Below are 27,797 nucleotides of genomic sequence, written 5' to 3' on the forward strand. Positions count from 1 at the left end.
GTGGTGGTTCTACTCTGGACAGTATGTCCAGAGTCCTCAATACTCACGACACAATTTACACATGAAGAGACTAAGCCAGATTAGAATACGAGCATAGCACAGTGACAAGAATACTGTAACATTACTCGCATGACTCCCAAAATGCTGTTACATTCCCTTTAGTGTACCGTGCACACCCAACAGTGGTCACAGTGAGTAGGATGACACACAGACAGCACTCAATGAATAAGACTCAATGAACAGGACTAGATGGAAAAGGATGTCCCCAAGGATGAGCTGAGGGGCCATTTAAAAATATTCCTGTGAGGCGGAGTTGGTGGCATCTCCTATCCTTGGTAGATGCCCATTGGAGTGACTGCGGTGCCTTCAATGTTGGTGCGTGCACCTCTCATGTATCCGTTCGTGGTGGGCTCTGTATCCGTTTATGGTGCGCTTCCGTTTCTGGATGGTCCACCGAATGCTCTGGGATGGTCCAGTGGAACAGTCTGGTGTGGGCACCTTAGTGGCTACACTGTTTGCACTTTCTTTTACTTACCTTGCCCAAAGCAGCCCAGGCTGATGGTCCTGCGTTTCCCTCAAGTAGGTTGGCTAGTAGGTCCTGTACTTCCACACAATGTGAATTTTCGAAACAGCCTGCATATTGGAAAGTATATCTTATAGCCTATCCAGAGCAGATGCATGTAATATCCCTCGACGACTGGTTCAACACAACCTGCTCATGGTGCTGCTGTTGAAATGCCATGCAGCTCTCTTGGCGACTATCGCCTTTTCTCAGCACCCCTCGTATTGGCCTTCTGCACTGCTGCATGGTGCACTTTCAACCTTTGCTTGCCCGCCTGCTACTTGGCGTCTTCGCACTTTTTCTTGCTGCTGCACTCACCTGCTTCACACTCGGCGCCCTTTACAGGTGCCATCTACCTGCCCCACCTTAAGACAGCTTCTGTATGACTGGAACACCAAGCAGGTGACGTCAGCAGTTCAGCAAGCGGCGATGAAAACGCCACTCTTGGGTGAAGATGAAGATGAAGAGCGGTTCATGCTTGTTTCATACTTGAGGGGGGTCTTGCTTTTTGCCCAAAAGCTAGCCATGCTTTTGTTTTTCTTTTTGCTTTGCTTTTGTTCTGCTTTTTGCTTTGTTTTCCTCTTTTTCACTTTTTACATTGTAATACTTATTCAAAGAAGGCCAGCTTCTCCCAAGAGCTTTGTGCTTTGCTTTTCCAACTTTAGGGCCTTGCTTTTTGGCCCTAGAGTTGCTTTTTAAAAAAGCAGCTTTGCTTTTTGGTCCTGCTCAATTCTCTCTTGGGAGTGATTCTCATGGCTCGCGGTCAACTCAGTTTGACTTTTTGCTTTCTTTGCTTTTTGATCAAAACTGGTACTTTTCCATGTGCAAACCTTATGGTCCCTATCCCCATGCCTTATTCCACCAGTCGAGTGTCTTGGCAAGGGTTCCATCATGTGAATAATACTAGGAAGGCCAAATATTTACACTCAACAAATGTGCCAAGCTGCTATGCTGCTGCTGATCTCTCATCTCGTGAGCTAGCGTGTGACCCTGGAGTCCAGGGCCGCATTGAAACTGCCGCTAGAGTCGTCATAGAGATGCGCATGTGAGTGAGGCTCAATGCGATGGCTCGTCCATCATCCTAAGAAAGTAGGGCCTTGCCCGCCTTTGCAACTCAAGCTACATAATACAGCCCCCCCATGTGACAGTGTGGGTGGTGCTTGGACCAGAGGTGTGTAGGCGTAGGATGCGCTGCCATACATGATGTGCTTGGGGGCAGTCTCACAGGTACGTCACTTGCTCTCCCTCGGTGTCGCCGCAAACGGCAATAGCTCGCAGGTCTGCCTGTGATCGCTAGCCACGTGCCCACAACTAAGCTCCAATGGGCTAAGAGCCAGAGAAAGAAGATCTTCTGGGGACAGAAGCTGATCCAGAGTCTCCGCTAGAAATCCTCGATGAAAGTAGCTGGGACTCCTTGGGCCTGCCAATGCATCTGCATTGTGGAGGTGCCATCTGCGGTCTCGAGGAGGATCCGACAACCAAGCCGGGTGGAGTAATCAAGGAATGGGATGGCCTCCTCGGGATCTTGAATCAGTGGGTCTCTCCACTGCCAATCACAGGGATCCCACATGCAACGGCTATGACCTCAAGAGGGGGGGAGGGGGGGGAGGATCTATGGTCCACTCTCCCCTCGATAATGGTTGATGCGGAGTGTGCTTGTGTGGATCTTTATCTTCCATAGTAAAGCATCTGATGCAACGTGTGCCGTGGCTTTTAGGGCCTCGTCAAATGTTGAAACAACATAGTGATGCCTTAGTGTGTGAAAGTTTGAATGGTTTGAGAATGCTAGGTGTAAAATGAAGTAATTAAGGTGGTTCACAATGATCAAGAAGCACCATAGTGAAGCATAATGGAACACTTAAGCTAGGAGTAAGACATTGATTAACATAAGCATAGGTGCGATTAGTATAATCATGCACACTTTGTATCAGATGAGTGGCCTCTTAAATAGGCATCAAAGGTACATTGATTCTCTGAGAAAACTCGTGGGCATGAATTAAGAGGGAAACACCTACATCAACTCCTAAACCTCCTCCATAAAGCCTAGAATCTCTCCACCTCTCCATAACTCATGGGCTCTGACTTTTAACTCAACTATAGGAGCTTTTGCATGGATAAAATCATAATGAACCTTAGTCCCTTGTTCCCTAATGTCATAAAGGATATTTTGGAGTATTAGTCCAACAGCCCTCCTTGACAAAATATCCATAACTAAAGCTGATGACAATGCTAGTCCTAGTTGCTGTTTACAATGATGGATATGATAACCATGCTGGTGCCCGTAGGTCTTACTCTAGCTAGGTTTACAATGCCATTTATGATGAAAGATGCTAGATCCTAGTTATGTTTACAACTAGTTTAGGATATGGAGATGATTGTGGTAAGGGTATGTTCTCTTTTAGAAAGCCCAACTATCTTGAAGAAAGTTGGCCTCATGTGAGGCTCCTGCTTCTTCCTTTGCTATATCTCCACTTGAATACGTTTCCTTTGCAAGTAAGGCTTTTTGAGCCTTTTTCTTGAAAAAATAATCCTTCTCTTCATGGTTGGCTCTCCCGCAGAAGTTACAAGACTTCTTAGGGAACTCCTTTCTCTGAAAAGGTCCTTTGAAAGATGTCTTTGATCCATGTTTCTTGTAGCCTCCTTGGTTAAAGTAAGCACCCTCATTATAAAGGTTTCCTTGTCTTTGCTTGATCTTCTTCTCTTCTTCAAGTAGAGAAGCCTCTACATCCAGTAGTGAAGGAGAAGGGAGGTTGGTAAGTGTGGTAACAATGTTACCATACTCATCTTGTGGTAGACTCTTTAGAAGCACTGCAGTAACTTCATCATCTTCAATGTGTTTGTTGATTCCTTCAAGTTGGGTTAGAATGCTCATATAGTTTAGATGAGTGGGAAGAGAATCCCCCACATTCATTTTTAATTCAAACAACTATATAAGAAGAGAGATTTTGGAGTTCTTGGCTTGTGCTCCAAAATGTATATCAAGTGTCTCATTTGAGGTTTCTTTTCCATCGATATGGTGGATGAGATTATCACTTAATCCTAAGGCTATATTGGCAAGTGCTTTTTCATCTTTGGTTAGCCATGTAGCCTCTGCAACCCTTGTGCTTGGTTTCTTATCTTTACCATTTGCAACATTCCACAAACATTTCTTCATCAAAGTAAATTTAACTTTAGTTTGCCATGTGTGGAAATTATGTCCTTCAAACTTATCTGTCTTTGGTGAATAAGCCATTGTAGGGAAGGTCTTACCTTTGGGATGAATACCCAACAAGCAGTGTCTAGTCCCTTTACAGATTTTAATGGCAAGATAAACTGGAATTCACCCTCACCATACACATGCATGTTGTTGCTCAAAAAAACACACAGACCCATAGCCCTTGCATAAGCATAGTAGTGTGGCTTCTTTTTGATCTTTGTAATCTTCTTTTTAATGTGGTTTCTATTAGATGATTAACTTGAGCTTGGCATAATGAAAGTTCAAAAGAAGAGTGAACATGAGCTTTTACTACTAATAAGTAATGAACTTGTAATGAGCAATGAGCTTCCAAAACTAATGGGCAACCACAATGTGAGTTGATAGAACTTTGTAACACCTTCCCAATATCATGAATAAAGACCCAATTGCAAAGAAATTCAGAGATTAATCCCAATTAACCTCTGATTAGTAGAGATCTCTTACTGTTTTCTGTGCAGAAAACAGTGCGCTAGTGGAGGATCATTATGACCAAGTTGTGCTTTTTTGTTGTCAAAATGCTTCAAGGCTGCCATAGAACAGTGAGTCTAGATGAGTTTGAAATCATCAATCACAAGATTAGCCAATATGTAAAGTGATTAATTCTGATTTTACCAGAATGCCTTTCTAAGAGGTGCCTAGGCCTGAATGTCAAGGTAGATGGCCTCCATTTCCAAAATTGGCGTCACCAGCGTGCATAGTCACCAGAAACGTTTGGGGGCAAAACGTTTCGGCCTTAAGCTAAGAAACGCCAAGGTTTCGGTTTTTTTTCTATATAATTTTGCATTGCTAAAGTTCCAAACAATAGGAACTTTTAACATTTTGAGAAACTTTTTTTTTTTTGAGAAACCAAAAAAATGAGGAGTTACTGAAACGTTTCGAAACATTTCTTGCGTTTCGGGGTTACGGGGTTTCTCACTCCAGAAACGCGTTTTCATGTGACTATGCTAGCGTGTCAGGCGGGTCCGAAAACCTTTGTAGCTCAGAGGAATTAGACGAATTTGCTGCGGCGAAGGAGAGATCTTTGTTTTTCTCAGAAAAAAAGGCGCCATTTGCAAGCGATAATTCCGATGATTGCGAGCTCGATGCATAGGGGTTTTTTGATTAAACCTGAGCGTGGTGACCTAGCTTCAAGGTTTTGAAGTTGGCTCACTCAATGATGTTGAGTGTGGGTTGATTTCCACCCTCCAGTGAGCACTGGTTTGTAGGAGAGGCATAAAATAGCATAATCTTCATTAATTTTGGGATTAATCAAGAGATTTAGTTGGTAATGATACTGATAGAAGAAGTAGCATGGCTCTGATACCAAATGAAGTAATTATGGTGGTTCATAATGATCAAGAAGCACCATAGTGAAGCATAATGGAACACTTAAGCTAGAAGGATTAAGACATTGATTAACATAAGCATAGGTGTGATTAGTATAATCATGCACACTTTGTATCAGATGAGTGGCCTCTTAAATAGGCATCAAAGGTACATTGATTCTCGGGCATGAATCAAGAGGGCAACTCCTACATCATGTCCTAAACCTCCTCCATAAAGCCTAGAATCTCTCCACCTCTCTATAACTCATGGGCTCTGACTTTTAACTCAACTACTGGTGCTTTTACATGGAAAAACTCATAATGAACCTAGTCCCTTGTTCCCTAATGTTATAAAGGATATTTTGGAGTATTAGTCCAACGCCCTCCTTGACAAAATATTCATAACTAAAGCTGATGACAATGCTAGTCCTAGTCCTAGGCTCCATAAAGGATATTTTGGAGTATTAATCCAACATAAAAGTGATTGGATTAGCTGGATAGAGTGTGAGTAGGATAAATAAGATTGAGTGATGAAAGGGATGAGGTCAAATGAGTGATGTAAGCAATGCTGTTGAGATAAGCCTTATTCGCTATAAATGTTGTACTTGGCCTCACCTTTGGGTGTGAGCATTTTGCAATGCAATTTAGGAGTTGGTTGTGAGTATATCTTGTGTTCTTTTTGAGCTTATCTTTTAGCATGTCGTTCTTATTCCAATTTCAAATTTAATTGCATTTTTTTACCATAGCCATGCTTAGACCCATGTTTTTCAACATTGTATTAGAGCCATGTTTGTGTATGGGGTTATGGAGGACTGATTAGCATGATTATGATCAGAGCTATTACCCTTATTTTATTAGACATTAGACGCTTTGGCATCCCCTGTCTGCAAACATGCTCTACTTTTGGAACTTATTCTCACTATGATGTACGGACCCCATTTTGGGGACTGAATTTTGGAGTGGAGGATCGAAGGACTATAGGTTATGATGCTCACATATGATCAGCCACATGAGATTGTCTTGGCTGGGTTTGGGACAGTACCCTTGGCCCTAGATGCCATTTTCTTTATTATCAAGTCTACGCTTTTGAAAAGATTGCCTTCCAAGATTGGCACTTCAGTTACTTGATTCCTCTAGACAGCTTGCACATGGGGGGGAGAGCAACTCTTGGTACTCATGCATCATCAGTTGGTTTGACTTACATGGGCTTCAGATGGACCATTTTCCTCTCTTTAAGTATAGCTCGGATACCCCCATCTTGGATCTTTCACACTAGGAGATCAACCATATCATCTCTCTCCACCAAGCCCGAGTTCTAAAGAGAGCATTTTTTGCAAGTCACTGATGATGGGTTCATTGATGAGGCTAGTCATCTCCACCGACTTAATGCTCATGCCATGAGGCTAGTTGAGGGTATCCTCCCAGCACCTTTGGATTGAGACGGCCCCTCCTCAGACATTTAGATCCTTGTCCATGAATGTGGCAAATTTACGTTTCAAACTAGGTATTGACTCCCAAGTTGAGTCATCGTCAGCTGTATCTCAATCTTATATGCAGGGATCAACTTATTTCTAAGCTTCCTCTCCTTGAAGTCAAAATGAGCTGTGGCTCATGTGGAACAAAGGACAAGTCCTCAACGTTAGCAAGTTTTTGAGGTGACACAAGCTTGTCCTCGCCGCCGAGTTTTTTTTTTCTTCCAAAGAAAGATCGTTCTTTTAGTCTGTCATGTGCAAGACATGTGCATGCTCATCCCATAGCTATTTCCTGAAGGGCAGTAGATAAACATAACTTTTAGGGCATGAGCAGGGCTGAGGGAATCCCAAGAGGCATATTGTTGATGCAGGATTTGGCCGAAAGGGTACTGGAAGTCCATGTGGCTGGTCGGCAGCAGATTGCATATTAAAAGTTTTAGCCAAGGTTAATAAGGTCATTCAGTCCCCTAGGGAATGAGTCATCAGGCTAGGACTTCTAGGAGTTAGGAATCCTTTTCAAGGGCAGCTTAGGGCTTTGCCAAGTTGTACTACCTTTTTTTACTATATGAATATACTGAAACTCAGCTCTCTCTCTCGTCTCTCTCCATCTCTTGCTTGCGTTTTGCATCAGCATGTTCCAGGAAGGTGTTTAGGGCTGAAAGAAAGCTCCTAGAGCTCTCGCATGTGGCATTGGTATCAGAGCTTTAAGGTTGTTCTGAGATATTGTTGCTGCCCATGTCCCACCGACCCTTACTGCTTCGCGCATGGATGAAACCATAGCCCGTGTCTTGATCTTTTGGTGGTGTGGTGCCCAGGCAACATTGTATTAGTATCAGGTTCAGCAAGGCTAAACATTGATGGTGTCCCAGATGAAGGTGCACAGTCCAAGGAGAGTAATGCAAGACATGGAAGAAGTTCCTAGGACGTTGGTTGGTGGTGTTCCACAAGACACAAGGGGAACGACAATCGTGTGAGTTGGATGCCACTTCGGGCATACCAGGAAAGGCTTTTAGGCAACAGTTTCAAGGGAGGATGATCCTCCGAGGGGTGGAGTGAGAGTGCCAGGCTCAATACTCAGGAAAAGAAGACCAAAGAAAGCGTTCAGGGATGAGGCAAGAAGGCAAGGGGACAAGGTGGAACAGATGCACAGATTTTTCTTAGATTTGGAGTAGCAATGGAGAACAGAGCAGGGTTTTCAGTGAAAAGGTTGCTAGGGAGGGAGATGACAGGTTTGGGAGTCCATGAGGAGACAAAGGGGATGATGACAGTCATCCAGGGTCAGAAGTTGGAATCCCATCTCCAAGTTTAACAGAGGGGGATGTCATGTGCAAGACATGGGCATGCTCACGAGTCACCCAAGAGCTATTTCCTGAAGGGCAGCAGATAAACAGAACTTTTAGGGCATGAGCAGGGCTGAGGGAATCCCAAGAGGCATATTGTTGATGTAGGATTTGGCCGACAGGGTACTGGAGATCCATGTGGTAGCACATTGCATATATGGGGTATTTTCTGCTGGCCAACAGCAGTTGGCAAGCCTACAGGGGGTCCCAAAGCCTATAAAAAGTCTTAGCTAAGATTCATTAGGGGTGAGACTCAATGCAAGGCCTCGTCCATCATCCTCGTAAAGTAAGGCTTTTCCCACCTTTGCAACCCAAGCTACAGCCCCCCATGTGACGGTGCAGGTGGTGCTCATATCAGAGGTGTAATACTTGATGTGCTTGGGGGCAGTCTCACAGGGAATGTCTTTTGCTCTCCCTCAGCGCTGCCACAAACGGCAATAGCTCACAAATGGCACCAGAGAAAGAAGATCTTTTGGGGGATGGACGCTGCTCCAAAGTCTTGCTGGAAATCCTCGATGAAAGTAGCCGGGACTCCTTGGGCTTGCCAATGGTGTTGTGTTGTCAACGTGCCATCTGCAGTGTCGAGGGGGATTTGATGGCCGAGCCGGGCAGAGTAATCAAAGAATGGGATGGAATCCTTGGGATCTTAAATCAATGGGTCTCTCCACTGCCACTCTTGGGGATCCCACTGTATGTGAACCAATGGGCTGTTCTTCCAAAGCCATAAGCGCAAGGATGCAGCGCCTCTGACCACCACACGGACCCGGTGAGGAGGGGAGGGGAGGGTATCATTGATCTGCCACCCGGATGCTGTCAGGAGGGCACTTGGTCCGAGCTCATGAGTGCTATTGAGGCAGCCATGTGAATAACCAAAAATCACCAGGGGAAATCTGGTGCAGATGAAAAAGGTCATCCATGGGATGTCATGGGGATTCTTGGGAGGGAAAAGCCAATCCGGTGGGATGGCAGAGTCGATATCGCAGATCATAATGGAGGCTCCTCTAAGGGTGCTCAGAGGGTCCTGCTGTGTGGGCTCCGGGAGTTGACATTAACTCTGCCAGGCGCCCAGAGTCTGAGCTGGCTACGCATAGAGTTGGCGGCCCCAAGAGAGGTGAGATCGGGTGCCAATCATGTGTCCTAAGGAACTCTGAAATGACGGTTTCAGGCCAAGGCCTATACCACGCCCCACAGCAGCCACCTATACCTCAGCCACAAGAGCCTCGACCTACCACAGCTAGCTTCTTTACCCACTTGATGGTAAAGGAAGCTATCCGCTGCCTACAGCATGGACGGGCCGCCGACCATATGGGCCTACATGGTGAGCATCTCATATATGCAGTAGATTCTTTGGCTCCTTTCTTGCACACCTGTTTAACAGGGCACTAGCAGAGGGTTTGCTTGCGGAGTGGACGATGCACACCATTGTGCCGATCCTTAAAACAGGGGATATGCTCGATCCGAGCAACTACAGGACAGTTATGGTTGGCCACGTGTTGGCCAAACTCTATGGTGCAGTGTTGGAGCAAGAGCTTAGCTTATATGCTGAGCGAGCAGGTTTACGCTCATCAGGGCAGGCAGGCAGGCTTCAGGAGAGCTTTCTCTACCACTGACCATGTATTCACTTTGAGATGTATGATTGATCAAGCCAGAGTGAGGAAGAGAAAGCTCTATTGCTGCTTTGTGGATTTCCGCAAGGCATTTGACACAGTACCACGAGAGAGGCTCTTTCAGCGCCTGTAGTCTCTTGGCATACCAACAGATATGACATGGGGCATCTATGCATTATATGAGCAGGTTTTTGGGCGAGTCAGATGCCCAGGAGGTATGTCCGAGACTATTGCTAGCACCATTGGTGTGAAGCAAGGATGCCCACTTTCCCCCACGCTATTTGGGTTATACATTGATGAGGTGGCTGACTTCATTACACGGGGAGGCGGAGACGGAGTTGATCTAGCAGGTACCTCAGTACATATTATGCTTTATGCTGATGATATTGTATTAGGGTCTGAGTCTCCAGGAGGTCTACAGCAGCATCTACATGCTCTACATGCACTCGATGATTTCTGCACACAGAGGGGTCTTACTGTGACCCTTGGGAAAACCAAGGTTATGGTCTTTCATACATCGAGACAGGGCAGGAGTCAGTTGACATTCACTCTTGTAGGACGCCAGGTGGAGGTGGTGACATCATACGTGTACCTAGGGGTTACCTTCTCTGTAGCAGCCACGCGCTTCACCATGGGTTCAGCAGCCAGAGTCAGATTGACATGGGGATACGCAGCATTGGCTATGCTAGAGAGATAGTGCCACCAGACACATTTTCAGGAGCCTTGGACGAAGGGGTGGCTATTTGACACATTAGTCACACCGGCACTGATATATGGAGCAGCGGTATGGGCGCCAGGACTTGCTACCTATTGGTGGACAAAGATAGAGAGACCACAGGCCCTCATGATGGCACGCATGATATGCAGCAAATTCCAGACTATATGCTTGCTAGACAGATTCAGAGAGATGCCATGGGACAGATTGTCATACAGAGCTTTTGAGGCATCTAGACAGCTGGCTGAGGCAGGAGACAGAGGATCATGGTATGCACATGTCACACATTGGTTCTCACAGCATGGCCTAGACATGGATGATGGACCATCTACCACCATTCCAGTATGACAGGGATGCACCACATATCCGTCTCTCTCATAGTGAGAGGAACAGAGTATTGAGACAGGACCTATGGCAGCTCTATACATGAGAGACATGGATATCACCTACACAGCCTCTTCCACCGAAGATGCTATACTATAGAGATCACTTCATGAGTATCACTGATGATGGATTTATATAGAGAGGCCTAGATACATCGAGGGCTTTTTACCACACGGCTCCCGAGTAGCTATTGGTCAGCTTAGAGTCTCATCACATCGATTGGAGATCGAGAGTGGCAGAGCAGCACGGATCCCCAAGAGGAGAGGGTATGCAGATTGTGCAGAGAGGAGGTGGAGAGTGAGGAGCATTATGTATGCACATGCAGAGCATATACAGCCATCAGAGAGAGATCTCCCATTTTATTCAGAGAGCCACATTCCCTACGCCAGATCTTTGAGGCAGCAGACCAGTGCATACTGGGGAGATTCATTCTAGACATACAGCGTCACATAGAAACATCATTACAGGCTCAGACAGCTCCAGAGGGGGGACGACAGACACAGATTACTACATTTTTTCAGAGATCCACCCCACTCCCAGCCCCTACATAGCAGGGAATTACTCTCCAGAGAGCAGAGACACTCAGAGCCCGCAGGAGACACAGGACACCTGGCTTTCGGACACCACGCCTATACCAGAGAGAGATAACAGAGATCAGAGCTTAGTTTCACAGAGAGGGTGCGGAGCGACTGGCTTGCTTGAGAGCAGACCCAGGCATGTTCTTCAGGGAGCTGTGGACACCCCCTTCATTGATGTATACCATTCTATACCCCCAGTATGGTACAGGATGGAGCTAGCTAGGTTGCATATCATGATTGTATACTCCATGCATATAGCTTTGCATTCTCCTAGTAGTAGAGCTCCATCACCTCCCCCACTCACTGTACTTATTGCACACCCAAATTCAGCTTTTTTAGTTTAGTACTTTTTCATTTTGTTGGGATGACAGAGGATACCCCACACAGGTACAGTGATTTGTCTCATAGGCTGAGTTCGGTCTTTTGGAAGACGTTAATAAAATCTTTTTTTCTTTCTTTCTTTCTCTCTCTCTCTCTCTTATGGCATTGGATGGAGTTAGACATAGATCTGCATAGCATGCTTGTACTACCCCTTCAGCATATAGAGATGCATCTTGCCTTAGCACTCCATCCACATCCCCACCCCCCTTATATTGTTTGTATATGGGCTCCACCGATCCATGATGATTCACAGTTGTATCCAGACACATGCACACTTTTTCTTTTGTTTCTTTTCTTCCGATGACCGGAAGAACACAGTTGTATTATTTTTTGTCTCATAGGCCGACTTTGGCCTCTCGTAGACGTAAATATATCTTTCTCTCTCTCTCTCTCTCTCTCTCTCTCTCTCTCTCTCTCTCCTCTTGGCAGGTGGGGGGAACCTGGATGAGACCAGGGTAGAGAAGTTGCTAGGTGTGGAAGAGCCTCGTTGCAAACTAGTCCTGGAGGGGGGCATCCGAGAAGATCCATTGAATCACCCGGTGTCCATGGGCTTCTGCGTGTAGGAAGCCACGAGGAAATGCAGCTCAAAAAATCCTATCAGGGCTCCTCCTCCATGAGCCCGAGGCTGAATTAGTATGCACTAGGCCATCTTTGCCCGAGCTGGGCGACCATCTCCCTCGGATCAAGAAAGTTCCGGATCAAATGCTGCACTTGCCCAATGCAAGAACAATGAAAGACCTAACATGAGGTAGTGTACATGGTAGACAGAAGAACTTCGTTGGCTACCACTGAGCGCCTTGCAAGTGATAACTAGGCAGAGCTCCAATATAAAAGCTTCCTTTGAATGCTCGGGACTGTTGCTCCGGTGAAATATCAATGCCCACCTGGCATCCGAGATACGGCACAGCCGTGTTGTAAGGGATCCATCTGAACTTATCAACTGGGCACCAAGTCAAGCTCGGAGTGTTATTAATTCAGAAGCCACACGACTTGCGCCAGTTGATCCACACTCCAGAAGCCAGATTGAACTCCTCAACTGTTGTTGCAAAGCCGTGGAGGTTCCCTTCTGACCCCGTGAGCTAGGCTGCTGTGTCATTTTCAAACTCTGCATCAAGCAACTCCTCCATGATGCCAATGGGCAAGCACAACCTTGGAGGCCTATATCATGAGCTCGAATAAAGGAATTCATGGCCTCAGCCACGACCTTGGAGGACTAAATCATGTGCTCTAATAAAGGAACTCATGGCCTCATCCACAACCTTGGAGGCTTATATCATGTGCTCGGAGTGTTACTAATTCAGAAGCCACATGACTTGCGCCAGTTGATCCACACTCCAGAAGCTAGATCGAACTCCTCAACCGTTGCTGCAAAGCAGTGGAGGTTCCCTTCCGACCCCGTGAGGTAGGCTGCTGTGTCATTTGCAAACTCTGCATCAAGCAACTCCTCCATGATGCCAATGGGCAAGCACAACCTTGGAGGCCTATATCATGTGCTGGAATAAAGGAACTCATGGCCTCAGCCACGAAAAGGTAGAGGAATGATCCAAGCGGGCGCCCTGGCGCACTGAGCGGGAAATGGCAAAACGCTCTCCTTCACCACCCTGAAGAACGACCTGGCTTTGGGCTCTCGTGTGTAGAGGGCTGCAACTCCTCGGATCCAAGCATGCGAGAATCCAAGTCTCAGCATATTTCCCTCCAAAAGGCCCAAACAAATCTGTCATATGCCTTCTCGAAGTCAAGAAGCAAAATGGCCATGTCCTCCCCGCTAAGCTTGGCTGTGGCTGTCGCCTCCCAAAAGGTGAAGATGCTATCTAGGATTCTGCGGTCTCGGATGAAGCGAGTGTGAGTAGTAGGGAGGGAAGGCTGGAGGCCCTTCCACATAGGAAGTGCCCAGGAGAGGATGGTCTGCCAGTTTCCCTCTTCCTTCGCCATTGGGCCTTCATGGGAACAGGTTTTTGGGCTTCTTTCAATGAGGTTATGCAGACAGGCTTACTCCCTGAGTGCATTTCCAAGGGTCTGATGTGGCTTATCCCAAAGAAGGGTGGTGATCGCGCCTAGACATCCAACAGTGGAGACCCATCACTCTCTTAGGGATGGCATACAAGATCCTCGCCAGGTTAATCAGCCTGCGCCTCCGGTGCGGCTGCTAGCTCCATGTCAGAGAATGGGCAATCCAAGTGTGTCTGCAGGTGCTCCAAGACACAAGGCCGAACACGGCTCCTAACTCGCTGGCGAGCCGCCTCTTCCTGAGGGGAATCTTGGTCAGTAGTGAGCAAAGAGCTGTAAAAGGTCGAGGCTACTTCCCGAATCCCGGGTTGAGGCTCTGATGCAATAGATTCGTCTGGCCGGTGAAGAGCTCGAATCCCTTCTTGCCAAAAGTGGGGTCCTGAGGCGGCATAAAACTAATGGGAGACCCTGTCCCCTGCCAGGGTACAGAAGGAAGCCCATGCGTGGTATCTGTACTCAATCCACTGCTCCTCGAGGCTCTCCAGAAAAGTGCGGGCTGCCTTCATCTGGGCGTGAACCAGCGACTCTCTTACGGGGTCTGCCCCTGAAACCGCTGGGGAGAGGCTAAGCCGCAGCGAAGGCTCCTCTCCTGCTCTCTGAATGCCCTGAGTCTCTTCTGACGTCTGAAGGAAGGAGCTAGTCTCTAGCAGCGTGGCATCCAGCTTGACCAGGATTAAAACTGTGAGAGGCCCAAATCTCCTCAATCCGGGCGGAGATGGAGGGGTCCTGAAGCAAGCGGTCAGGAATCCTCGCAGAGTGCTGGCTGTCTGCCTGGCCTGGCTTTGCAAGGGTGATAATCACTGGCACATGGTCAGAGAAAGCATGCTGACAAAGATGCCAATCATGCCTCCCCTGTTGCAGATTGGGAGAAGGGGAGGCTGCCCTCAGTGTAGCCGAACTCAGGAAGATACCAGATATCCTCCATGGGTGTAGAAAAGATGCTCCTCCCAAGTGGTGCCCTTGGGGCCAGAGATGGTCGGGTCAGGACATTCACCAATGCAGTCCTTGGGATCCTCAAGCATGTTGAAGTCTTCACCCATGCACCAAAAGTCTGCCATGGGGAGTCCGTGTCGCACCTGAAGCTAGAAGGTCGTGCACTTAGCGGCCCCATTGGGGGCGTAGATGTTGAGGAGCCTGAGTCGGGTCTCCCCAATGTGTAGGATCAGCCACTCGGCATGGCTGGGGATGATCATGCACGACTCTTCCACCAAGGGGCAAGAGTCTGCTTCACAGAGATGCATACTCCTCCCTGATTCCCCTGGGGCCCAAAAGCTGTGGGACCTGATTGTGTGGCTCCTGCTAGGAAAGAGCTATGGGTCCTGTGTGCTGTGAAATGATGCTCCTGAACCATGAGAATATCAAGATCACCACCGACCAGTGCTTTCTGAAGCTCCTCTTGGATCCTCTGCATGCCTTGTCAAAAGTAGGCACTGCACAGACCTCGGATGTTCCATGAGGGAATCCTCATGGTGGGAAGCTGACGTGGCGTGCAACGGCTAGAGACTCTATCAATGTCAGTAAAATGAGCGTCTCTCAGCATCCGAGAGTGGTATGTCACCTGCTCGCGGAGAGTGGCCTCCATCCCCACGTCAGTCCAGGTGACTACGGCTCTCACACTCAGGGGAAATGAGAAGACAATGGCTCCTGGGTGGGGGGAGAGTGGTAAAGTACCACAAACTCGCAATGGTGGTGTCCTGTTCTCCTGAAACTGCTGCTGAATCCATTAGGAGATGCCTGAAGAAAGTGTAGTTGACTGGGTATCCCAACAGAAATGGGGGGCCTCTTGGAGGTGAGGCTGCGTATGCTGTCAATGGTGAAGAGTAAATCTGGGTCTCCACCAGGTCTGAGAAGCTTTGGAAAGAGTGCCAACGGCGGGTGGTATTCCTATGCGAGAATTTTGGGTTTTTTTTTTGGGGGAGGGTGGGGTGGGGTGTTCTCCGGCTCTGGGAGAGGAGAAGGCTCTCGAGAGGGTGGTGGGAGCAAGGGAGGGGGCGGAGGAGGATTGGGGGCAAGGGTCCTTGCTCTGACGAGGTCTCCACAGGGTCCGGGGGGTCAGCCTGTGGATGGGGCAGGATCGGGTCCATGGGGGTGTGAGGGGGGGGGGGGGGGGGGGGTCCCTGCTGCGGTCAGAGGCGAGGCTGGCAGCCGCCGCCTCCGAATGTAAGGGCTCATAATGGTTCCTCATGGGAACCGGTACCTCGGGGCCTGTTCCCCCTTAGGAGGAATCATGATGAGGAGTTTGCGGATGAGGCTCTTGGAGTGGGTGCCCCTCCTTTACAAAGGCTTGGGGCTTCCGTTATGCTCACACTGGCGGCGCTATGCACATCAGTGCTTCCAAGTGCCTTGCCGCAACTGTTCACGATGGAAGGACTCGGGTGGCTGTACAAGGTCCTCCATCGGCTGGGGGATGGAACCATCCGCGGACTCTCTCGTCCTCTGCTGCTAAGGTGGCAGAGGGGCTGGTTCGGGGTGGGGGATGCCAACCACAAGGATAAGGTGGGGCTCCTGGGGGTGGGGGCTGTCGACCATAGTTACCACGGAACGGGAACGTTCCGGGAACGTCGGATGCTAGAACGGGAGCGGGAACGGGAACGGGAGCGGATCGGGAACGTCGCGGAACGCCACGTCATATGACATGTCAGCATATGACACAAAAAAATGTAACTTTTTGTATACGGATAGCCAAATATGCTTCCTAATATTTGCTCCCCCAAGACATGAACATACATTTCTGCAAGCAAAACAAACGTTCCGCCATTTTTTTTTTTTTTTTTTTTTGCGGAACGTTCTGGCGTTCCGGGAACGTGCCTTCGCCCGGAACGGCGTTCCGGCGTTCCAGGAAGGCGGAACGACGTTCCGTGGTAACTATGCTGTCGACGACGAGGCTCAGATGGAGCTCCCGCTTCAAGAGCTGTGTATGCCTGGGGCTGAAAATTGTCTGCTGTGCCCCGTCGATGGGGTCATGCGCATGCCAAATGTTCAATCTGGCCGGCAGGTGTAACACTTGACCTGGGAGGCCAGGTTACTCCACCTGCTGAATGAAATGGGATTGACGACGGAGCTGGGGGGGGCATCTCAACTACCTGACCAACTATCCTGCCAATCGATGGAAGCACTGTCAGGTATTCCTTGGGGAGTCTTGGGAAGCACATTGTGACCGAAAAGCCTGTTGCCTGTGCTAGCAGGCTTGACTCGTTCGAGAATCTAGTGTGCCAGTGTGCCAGTGTGCCAAGAAGAGCTGCACCTCTCGTACTGGTCAAGGACACTCACGGGTGAGGGTTGAGGAACCAAACCCATGAACTTTATGTCGGTGATCTGGCCCTGGTTGCCAACCAAGGCTAGTGATAGAAGAGGCCAAAAGCTGAAATTCCTCAATAGAAAAAGTACATCTATAAGTTGCATCCGTCAAGGTAGATGGAGAGATGGTCGTTCGGGGTAGAGTCCTCCAAAAAGTGGGGTGGGCGGGGTGCGCAACGCAAGGTAGTAGATGACGTAGGAGAACTAGAAAACCTATGCTGCAAGGGGGGTCGAGCTGAAAGAGCAGGGCAAGAGGAGGCCGAAGGGAGAAAGGGGGGCAAACAAGAAAAAAGGGGGGTGATAGTTCTCATTCCTCGAGCAAGGGTTGGAGAAGGCGAAGGCGGAGGGGGGGCATGGTGGCAGCTGGGTGGTTGGCAGGGTGCCGCGGGAAGGAGGCGGCGGCGGCGTGCAAAGAGGCACTGCAGGGTGGCTATTACAGGCGGCGCAGGCGGGGCTGCAGCGGTGCAGGCAAAAAACAAAGGCAGCAGTGGCAGGGCTCACAGGGCGGCACTGCTGCGGTGGAGGCGGTGCGGGAAGTGGGCGCTGTAGAGTGGTGCAACCGGCTGAGAAATGGTGGAGACGGACACTTTTAGAAGTGGCTACTGGTGAGGATGGGGATAAAGATGATGATGAGTCTCCACCAGCACTTCTTCAAGATTACCACGAGTTCTTTCTATGCTCCACCATGAGGGTACAAGTTTCTTATATACTTGATGGGGGGGTTCATGCTTTTGCCTTGCCTTGCTTTTGCTTTTGTTTTATTTTTTTTGCTTTTGCTTTGTTAAATATGAATAATAGTCAAAGTTCTTGATTTGTGCTTTTACAATCTTCAGGGCCTTGCTTTTTGGCCCTGGAGCTGCTTTTTGATCCAGTTCGATGTCCTCTTTTCAATGGTGCCCTCAGCTTTTGGTCAACATAGTTTGACTTTTTGCTTTTTCTTGCTTTTTTGACAAGACTGGTGCTTTTTCCTATACCAACCTAAGGATCCTTGTTCCCATGTGTCCATCAACCTGCCCATGTGTCTAGGCATGAGTTCCATAATGTGAAAAGAGCTTGGAGGACCAAATAGTTACACAGTGGGTTTGTTGCGTGCTCACTGTTGCGGGCTGTTACGTTCGCCTGTGCTCTGTGTAGCGTTGTCTGCGTTGGTTACTTGGGATTCATGCTGTCGATCTTTCACCCTTCACATAGAGGACCCGTTGGTCTTGGGCCGTTTGAGTGTTCCAATCACCCAACCTTTTGGCAGAGCGTACCCTGGGCTCTGATACCACTGAAACAAGAAAGTACACGGGACCTCGGGAAGCATGCCAACAGAAAAATATAGACATGAGAGAGACACCAGATTGGGTCCCAAGTGTGCCCCCCCAAGCGTGTGCCGAAAGCACCCCTGCTTGAGTATTTTTATAGTATTTTATTTCATCAAAAATAGATTACATGGCTATTTTAGCCCAAGGTTGCTCTATAAGCTTTCTTTTTACAAAAGTTGGATAGTAAAATATTTCAAAAATCTCACTCTGGTGACAATAACGGTGTTCCAAAGCTTATAGGAGGATAGAAAGAATAGGATAACCTTGAGCTTAAACTTTTAGAGAAGATAATTGGTGGCATTAAGCTTTCCATCAGCACCGAATGGTGGTGGGTGGGGTCTTGCAGAAGATGGCATTTTCATAAGTGATTGATAGAGAGTAACTACCAAAGAAATTTTGTACCAAGCCGGAGCTCTGATACCATGTAACAGGATACAATGTGTGATGTATACAAGAGAACACTCACAAGTAGCATCTTTCACAGCACAAAACTCTAAAACTCAAATTGCACAATTGCAAAGATAGAGAAGATTACTATATTATTGAAGTGGTACATTAGAAAGCAAAGCTCCACACGTGTTTGCACTTGTGAAGGGAGCTCGATGGCTGATTCAGAATCGCTAAGATGCAGGTTGTATGCTAGTAGAAGCTAGGGAGTTAACTCACAATGATGAACTGATGAATAGAGTAGAGAAGGGGCTGGCGGTGTATCTATATAGGCTTGTATACGCGGGGCGGCCATGATATGACCTTGTAGGTACGTGGTCATAGTCGGTGCCACTGCCGGTGGAGTAAACTTGGCTCACAAAGATGTTCTAGGTACTACTTGATTTCCCTACCTTCTACGGCTTAGCTTGGGCCCCACAATGTCAGAAGGGTGTCCAAGAGTAAAGTCTACTTACTCCATGTGTAGACCGTTATGGGATAACGGTCCAATGTTGCATGTAGCCTATTTGGTAGTGTGCCAAACCTTATCCAAGTAGTCTCTTAACCAAGTGTGATGCCGTGAGACTCTGATAAGGCATCACTCAGGGTAGAAAGATCAACAGGACACCTCTAAGGCCTCCATTATAGACTTCTTTTAGGTGCCATCAAGCGACCACCACCTAGGCTCACACATACCAGAGAGAGAGCACACATCACAGCAGAGCCCGTGATGGCACCATGCACCGGGGGAGTCACTAGAAAGATGGGGCAAGCTCTGTCGAGCCGGACGACCCCATCCTTGGAGATCTAGACCCTTGAGTAGCCAGGTGCAGATCCAAGACATCTTCAGACGCCTTAGAGATGCACCGTCACAGGAAATGAACATTGCTGTACTATAAACCGTTTAGGAGCAGAATGACATTTGATGAGCTTTGTATACACAGATCTACATAGCGCATGGGCCCGTATTCTTTGGTAGATGTTTTGTTTTTTAACGGGTTTCTTATGTCCAATTATTTATGGATCATACATACTCATTCTTAGTCTCATAGCCCCTTTTCGTCTTTTGTAGATTTTACAATCTTTCTTTCTCAATGTACTTAACTTACAGACCTGTCTTTTGTTGGATGGTAATAAGATTCTTTCTCTCACTTTCTCTTGAATGTTTCTTTGATTCAAATTCTTGTATGCAAAGGTATATTTTTTCTATGGAAATTCTCTCTGGTTGAGAAGTTTTCCCAATAGTTGTATGATAAACTCAGCTCTCTAGTATTAACACGATCTTTTCGATGTCCCATTTGTAGCAGGTAAAAGTTATATGTAGGCACACATTAGATTAAAGCATCTGCTACACCAATTATGTTGTCCTTGTGTCTGAGATAACCTTGTTTGTGTTTGCGCATAGAGATATGGCAAGCATGATGAATGATCTTGTATGCTATAATTTAATTTATATGGCTGAGTGGATAAGATCAGATGTGAAAACATGTTTAGCTGCACTTTCTAAAACAATATCCTATGTTTGACAGACGGGGGTGGAAACTGGGGACCAACCGTGTTTGCATTGTTCGGATTCTCCTTGTGTTTCACTGTGTGTGCAGTGCTAACATCTGCAGGCCAGCGAAAAGTTAAACTTCAGTATTACAATTTTGGTCTGGCCCCTACAGCAGGGTAAGTGTGGACATTATTTTGATTTTAACCATTTATATTTTGAAGATGAAGTGATATCCTTGTATAGGGTCATGCATAGGTGGAATTACTTCCAGGACCTCGGGTATGGTGTGCTTCTGTTGTGGGGACTGAACAGGCACCAAGACAGTTCCAAATGGGCCCAGAAGCTGCCCCTAGACTGTTTGGGATGGACCCTGGAACTGCACTTAGACCAAAGGTTTTAATTTTTTACCTGACACTTTTCTCCTCTTCCTCCAGTGCAGGCAGATCATTTACTGAAGTGGAACCGTATATCCCGTTCAATATCAATCCAACTGGCATGCAGCCTTTACTTGCGACAACAATACTAATGTCTCTTCCTGGCTTCTTTGCAAGGTTGGTTTCCAGTAAAGTACATGATTGCATTTATCACTCTAGGTGTTCTGGATCTTGACTATTTTTCAAAGTTTAGGAATTCAATCGCACGCTTTTGATCTGTTCAGGATGTATAGAAATCAATTTTGGATAAACCTGAAGGATGCCTTGACACCAGGGTCATCTTCAAATCCTTTTCTTTACCATCTAGTTACCGTCTGCCTCATCTTTCTATTCAACATACTCGATCTGGTAAATTTATCTAAAACTCAATCCATCAAAAAGTTTGCCCCCCCTAGAAATAGACATGAAACCATGTCGTGTTAGAAGATGTGATGACACTCTTCAAAATGATTATGTAGTATGTAACATTTTTCATGCACGTGCACACGTGATGGAGGGCATGTACATGCTCGTGTACACATGCAGGCAGCCGCGCACACGTACATGCATGCATGCGTGAGCATGTGCACATAATACATGCGGGCTAATGTTAAGTCTGGTCAATACAGGGTAATATTCCTGTAGAAGTCAATCAATATTTGATGAAAATCGGGGCAAGGATACCTGGAGTCAAACCCGGACATCAAACTGTGGAATACTTGACAAAAGTGCAAGCTTCAACTAGATTTTGGGGTCAGTATCAGGACTTGTGTTTTGTTGTGTGTTCATAAGGTCCTTAACTGCATAATTCAACAATTATTTGTGTTATTGAACACAGTCGTGTGCATTGATTATTTCTTTCTGAGGTTATCTTCTGTTTAACCTGCTGATTACTTTTTCTGCAGGAGGATTGATGCTCAGCCTTCTTGTAATGGCATCAACGTTTGTTGACAACCAATTTCGCCATCTTCATCAGGGTGACACCATTGGGTTTACATCTATGTTAATCATTGTAATAACCTCCCCATAAAGTCAATTTAATGCAATAATATTGGGCTTGTGTGTGCATGTGCTTGTGCGCATGTGGCATTCATTCTAAGAAAGATATTGCTTCTATTGCCCTCGAATCCTGTGGTATGTTGAGCAGGAGAGTATGGCATGCTTGTATTGCCCTCGAATCGTGTGATATGTTGAGCAGGAGAGTATGGCATGCTGCTCTCTCTCTCTCTCTCTCTCTCTCTCTTTTTCCTTGAGTAGATCCTTTTGTAATAGCAACTTGAGTTCCCACCCGAAAGTGGCTTGGTCTCCTGGTTCAAGGTGATACAATTATGACCGTACGTGGCTCAGATGCTGCTGCCAGGAAGCCAATGGGGATTTGAACTCGGGACTTCCCCTTCCCAGTCACAAATCCACATTGCTAAGCCACTCACCCATTGGCCACTTTCTCTCTCTATTGTGTAGTTGTTTTAAGAAATACTTGGACCAGCAGGTTTTTCTTGGTGCAAAATGTGAGCATGTTAAAGAAGACGATTGGTTCGACCTCCCTAGCCCACTCATGCATCTACATGCACCCATCTGCCATTTGGGAACTTGAATGCTTGTATGCCTGGCTTGTTTGACTTCCCGTCGGCACCCATGCTTTCCAACACTTTCTCTGTTTCTTGCTGACTTAATGAAGCCTGAGTTGCTTTTTTCATCTCTTCTCCTTGGCACTTGAGGGATTGAGATCTCTACCCCTTACTTTGGGCTTCTAGCTCTTTTCTTGAAGTTCTTTTGGCTACTATGTGGATACTGAACTCTGCTCAAGAGGTGTTTCCTCTTCTATAAAGCAGGCTGTGCTGTTGGCCTGCAGTAGGCACCCGTAAAAAATTCCCCACGTGAGGTGCTGTTTTGGGGCTGAAAAAGGGTAGCAAAGGCTGCCCAAAAGTTTTCTTAAATTTCTGTTCACTTTGTCCATGCTATATCCCTTCAGTGCTGACCGTGCAATTCCCTTGCGTGCACCTAATCTATCTGTGTGCATTGCTAATCCTCATTTCACTCCATGCATCTGTCCCTTTATCAATTAGGACTTAAAATAGCCAACACTTTGCTAAACACTAACCCTTGTGTTTGTAATCACGGGGTTTGGTGCTCAGGCATCTTACATCCCCTCTTGATCATATTGGAACATTGAGGTGGAGAGTCATCTCCAATGCTGCTCATGGCTCTGGTACATCTTCATGTATATGTACCAGGTATTCTGTGTCCAGATAGAAAATAAAATCTTTTGAGACCCTTGGTCTGAACACATCTTTTTGGCCCATCATGAACTGTATGGGCACATGTTTGGGTCCCTCAAGGTATCTCAGGAATATCTCCATGAATATTGGTCCAAACATGAAGCCTATTTGGCAATCTGCCGAACCTTCCTATGCTATCTAGCCTGAGTAACTGTCCGTTGTTCATATAGGGCCCGGATGCTGCACACCCGGGCTGCTTTACTGTGGCTATTCCTCATAATGGGAGCCTTACATAAATGAGCTAGCTGAAGCCTGGTCAATGGTCATTACATACTGAGGGTGGAACATTGTTTTTTACAAATGTACACTTAAGCCATACTGCCTTGTGTAGGCCTCTGTGCATAATTAACATTGTCAGAGTATGATGGGGTTAGAGCAATGCTTAAGAACTAATTATATATAAAAAATTATCAGTTAATGAGTTGAGTGTAAAGTGACCTCAAGTTCCAGGATACATAGAGCCACACAGATTACCCAACAAAGGTCTTCAGCACATGGGAATTCCCATGAATGACTCTTTGTTTCTATTATGTATACTCTAGATGAACGTGTGTGTGCGAGTGTTTGCAGATCTGATTCAAGTAGAGCGCCCAGTTTTTTAATTCTTCAACTTTATGACTTTCCATGTGGGAGCAAAGCTCTTTTTAGAACAAGGGTAGCACTCGTGGATCTCATAGCATGTAGTGCATTTTAGTTAAGCATGTTCCATAATGGTTAAGGACGTTGAGTGCACTGAGAGAGAGAGAGAGAGAGAGAGAGAGATTTTAAAAACTAATGTAATCACATCATGCAGGTGGGTGCAATTTTGGATTTGAGAAGAACCTATTTGGCTTATAATGTGATGCCTTCACTTAGCAAAGTTTTGAAGCGCCTTGAAGCATAGGAAAGCCATCTGTTCTCCTCCCTTGTTGGAAGGACAGGCCATAATACTTGCATAGTTCTAAGTATATGCAACCTTATGGAAAATGAAGTAAATTCTATGATTATGTTCGGATCAATGGAGTGGCACGCCTATATTGAGGGGAAATGAACTAAACAAGCAAGGTTCCTCTTGTGCTAAGTGCTGAAGTATAAGGTGGGTAGTGACTTGTGGCATCATGTTTTATGACAGGGCTATGGTTAAGGTTTGGAAAATTTCAACAACTCTCATGGGCTGTCATGATCCTTTGCTGAAAGGAAAAAGGTAGCCATTGGCATTTGATTTGTTGAGAAAGGAAATTCCCTATAATAATAATTTCTCCTTAGTAACATATTCTTTATACAGTGCAAACTGTGGTGAGTAACTATGATTTTTGACAACCAATTGATGAGATCATTCCTGCACTTCCTAGTAAGCACATTTTTTATGATGCTTTTAACCAGTATTTGTACAATGAATTTTAGCAACGTTTATGTGCAGATGGATAAAAGAACAGTTCTCTTTGTTTTGATAGTAGTAATTAAATCAAGCCACTCTGTTTATCAGTGAAAAGGATGGTTCACATATTCAAACCTAAAATGTTTTAACTAAAAGCTTTCACTAGGTCTATCAAGCCTCAACTATAGGGTTTCCACTGTTTTTCCCACAAAATCTCTTTCACACACACACACACACACACACACACACACACACACACACATATATATATATAGAGAGAGAGAGAGAGAGAGAGATGTATGTGTAGTGTGTGTGTGTGTATAATTAATTACACACACACACACGTGTGTATATACACATCCCCTATATATATATATATATATATATATATATATATATATATATATATATTGGGAGGGCTCACACACACATACATACAAATATACATACATACGTAAATATATTGTATGTGCATGTGTGTGTACCTATATACATATATATATATTATGTGCGTGTATCTACACGCGCATGTGTGTGCGCACACTCACACACACACACACTAGATACGTATGTTATATATATATATATATATATATACATATATGTGTATGTACACACACACATACATGAAAGTTATCCCAGCTTGGTATCACACGTCCTTAGAGAGCGGGAATCACTATAAGTGTTTTGCAGTGAAGAGTTTAGAGACTTTTCGAATGACCTAAATTATAGTGGGTGCGTTTATCCAAGTTGTAGATTTGGACACCATTGCTTCATAGCTTTATTGTACATCCTTTTGGTGTGTTTTGTAATCTTTGATGTAGAATATTATGGCGATATTTATTAATCCCTAAACGGGTTGATATTTCTCCTTGTGATGATGTTGATTGCATCCTTATGAACTTTGTTGTGGGAGAATTTAGAAGCTTGTTGTTGTTGGTCTTAATATTAATTTAATGCTCAATCATTTGAAAAGAATAGAGAAGACTCGTGGGAGAATGGAGAACCGCGTTATTGTTGTTCTTGATGTTAATTTAATGCTCAATTGTCATTGTTCATTTGAAAGGAATGGAAAAGGCTTGTTAGTAATTGAGAAGTTAGTGATAGGTGGAAGTACTTGAACTGGATGGCGGCCTCTATGAGTGATTGCATTTTTTTAAATTTTATGAGTATTTTTTGTATTTTGTATTTTTGCTGATTGTTTTTTCCTTTTGGGCAGAACAGGCACGGTTATAATATTTTATTATTATGGTTGTATAGTTCTAAGGTTGGTTAGCAATAGGGGGTTATGCAAATTTTGGACTGAAAAATATCCTCTAAGAAAGTATAAAAAAATGATCTAATCAATGAGGATTTATTCTATGATAAATATGCACTTTACTATTGCACAAAATTATTCATAACTATTTTACAATAGGTTTTGTCCATAATGAGAAACTATTGCTCAATGTTTTTACTCAGACTTACTTTGGTGTGGTTTTTTTCAGGGATCTTCTATGGGGATTTTTCAAAGAGCTTAACTCATGTCTTTTTTAAAGACAGAGAAGTAGAGGCATTCTTGTGCTTTTCTTGGGTGTTCTGTATGCATGTGTTGTATGTTCTTCTTCTTGGTCCAGTCCTATCATAGCTACAACTAACATTTTTTTGAATCGATGAACTCGAGTTAGCTACACGTAGTCATTTGAATAAAGACCTTGATAAAACTTAATAATAAATAAATAAACAATATTAAGAGCATCATTATTTAAATAAAACACCAAGAAAAAAGATAAGACCATCATTTAATTGCTTATCTTCACATCATTCGTTTCATTGAAAAAACAGTGCTCTATAAATCGAATTGGATTGGCGATAACTCTCCACTCACATGTGTGAGAATCGGTCTCGGTAGAGACCTACTAAGCCGAAAGATTTAATATCATACTAATCTCAATAATAACTAAAAAATATTAAAATATAGACTTACAAGTTTGTTGATGTATTTCATTCATCCATATAAATCTTCTACTGATGCTATATGCTCTATTATTGTGATTATATGCTTCGCAAATTTGTACATTGTAAGATAAAAATGGGAAAACATTAAAGGCATACATAGAGATTATGAAAGAGATAGAAGGGAGGCACACTTGCTTTGGGGTTTCCATCATGACACGGTGAGGTGCCTTGAAATAAATACTTATAATTTTGCATCTCCCTAGACCAAGAATCGAATCCATGAAATGTGATGATTTTTATTCAATATTGATTGTTATTAAGCTTGAGTGGCTCCTAAAATAAAAGATACTGAATAAGGGACATTTTCATTAGAAAGTACTCTTTTTATAGAGGAAGAGAGAGGGGGAGTAACTCTCATGATAAGGGAACAAAAAAACTTTGATAGTATTGAAGGGAGCACTATTGCACCGATGTCTTAATTCATCTTGTGTTCTATTTGTATCTCTGTAAGCTAAGAACGTAGGATCCACTATGCAAACTTATCTTTGGATGATGTCATCCGCCTTCTCTCAAGAGACTAACAAAAATAGAAAGTTAGTTTCATAAAGAATTCCTTTTGAATATGGTTCTAGACAATCATGAAGGGCCTACTGTCATCCGCCTTCTCTCAAGAGACTAACAAAAATAGAAAGTTAGTTTCATAAAGAATTCCTTTTGAATATGGTTCTAGACAATCATGAAGGGCCTACTGTACACCTTAAAGCGAGAAGAATGATTGCATTTTTGATCTTCCTTCTCTTGTCTCTTAGAATTGCCACGTCTTTACCTGTGGGTAGTCAGTATTCTCTTTCCATGGACAGACATGGTCTACACATTAGAGCTTTGAGACATATCCGAGAGTGATTGTTCATTGCGTGCATCCAATGTGAGCACCCTTTATTGTGTTTCTTGAGCCCTTTGTTTTGCTAGTTTTTGAGACTCTTCTAATTTTAAATGAGGTGCCTTCCTTGTTTTAACAGCATGGGTTACTTTTTCAACCTTTATCTTGCCACCAGCATGTGCTAGAATTTCAAAGGTTTTTTTTATCTATCCATGGGCTAGGCTCAATTGATTTATCGAATCTATAAGGCACTCTTCTTAGAGAGTGTATATCTTTATCCAAGTGTAACCCTATGAGCATATGTAGCCAATATATAACTGTCTTGCAAAAACTCAATCAGAATATCTTATAATGCCCCTTGCAAACAATCGAGATAACATTTCTAAATGCCTTCTATGCTTTTGTGATATGTCTAAGTACTTATACATTTTGTGAGAACCGTCCAGTTCTTCCATGCTTCCTTAGAGGACTTATAGATTTTGCCTTCGTCGTCGTTAGGTACATGTTCTACCTTTATAGGTGTTGCCTTAGTAGCAAGGCATGTTCCTATCCCCACTTTTCTTCTTATCTTATTTGTTCTTGCCATGTAAGAAAAAAAACAAAGAATATAAGTAAAAAACAAAGTGGGTACCCACCGTGCGAGGAGGGTACAATTGTGGTCATGTAACCCCTCCTTGAGTGGTTTGTGGAATTTCAGCCCCTCTAAAGATCTTCGGATGCCCTAAAATCCTAAATAATGGAAGATTTATGTCATAGATGAAAAATGCAAAAATAAGTTACAGAGATAATGTAGTTGCTCTTAGATATTGTAGATGATGCC

The 27,797-nt window shown here is 45.0% G+C and overlaps 1 protein-coding gene across 2 annotated transcripts in view; it reads left to right on the forward strand.

Annotated features, from left to right (window-relative positions):
* Positions 1–24,273, forward strand: part of SCY2 (SecY protein transport family protein) — a 119,843-nt gene extending 95,570 nt beyond the window's left edge. For both annotated transcript variants that reach the window (XM_086790984.1, XM_086790985.1), the window contains 6 exons: positions 20,145–20,286; positions 20,545–20,661; positions 20,769–20,892; positions 21,153–21,276; positions 21,429–21,535; positions 23,596–24,273. In XM_086790984.1, coding sequence (XP_086647110.1) covers positions 20,145–20,286; positions 20,545–20,661; positions 20,769–20,892; positions 21,153–21,276; positions 21,429–21,535; positions 23,596–23,685 — 704 coding nt within the window. In that variant the 3' untranslated portion in view covers positions 23,686–24,273. The remainder of the gene's footprint in view (positions 1–20,144; positions 20,287–20,544; positions 20,662–20,768; positions 20,893–21,152; positions 21,277–21,428; positions 21,536–23,595) is intronic.
* The last annotated feature ends 3,524 nt before the right edge of the window (positions 24,274–27,797 follow it).

The sequence above is a fragment of the Cibotium barometz genome, chromosome 56, assembly GCF_041138505.1.
Source record: "Cibotium barometz isolate CiBa-2024 chromosome 56, ASM4113850v1, whole genome shotgun sequence".
Classification (NCBI taxonomy): Eukaryota; Viridiplantae; Streptophyta; class Polypodiopsida; order Cyatheales; family Cibotiaceae; genus Cibotium; species Cibotium barometz.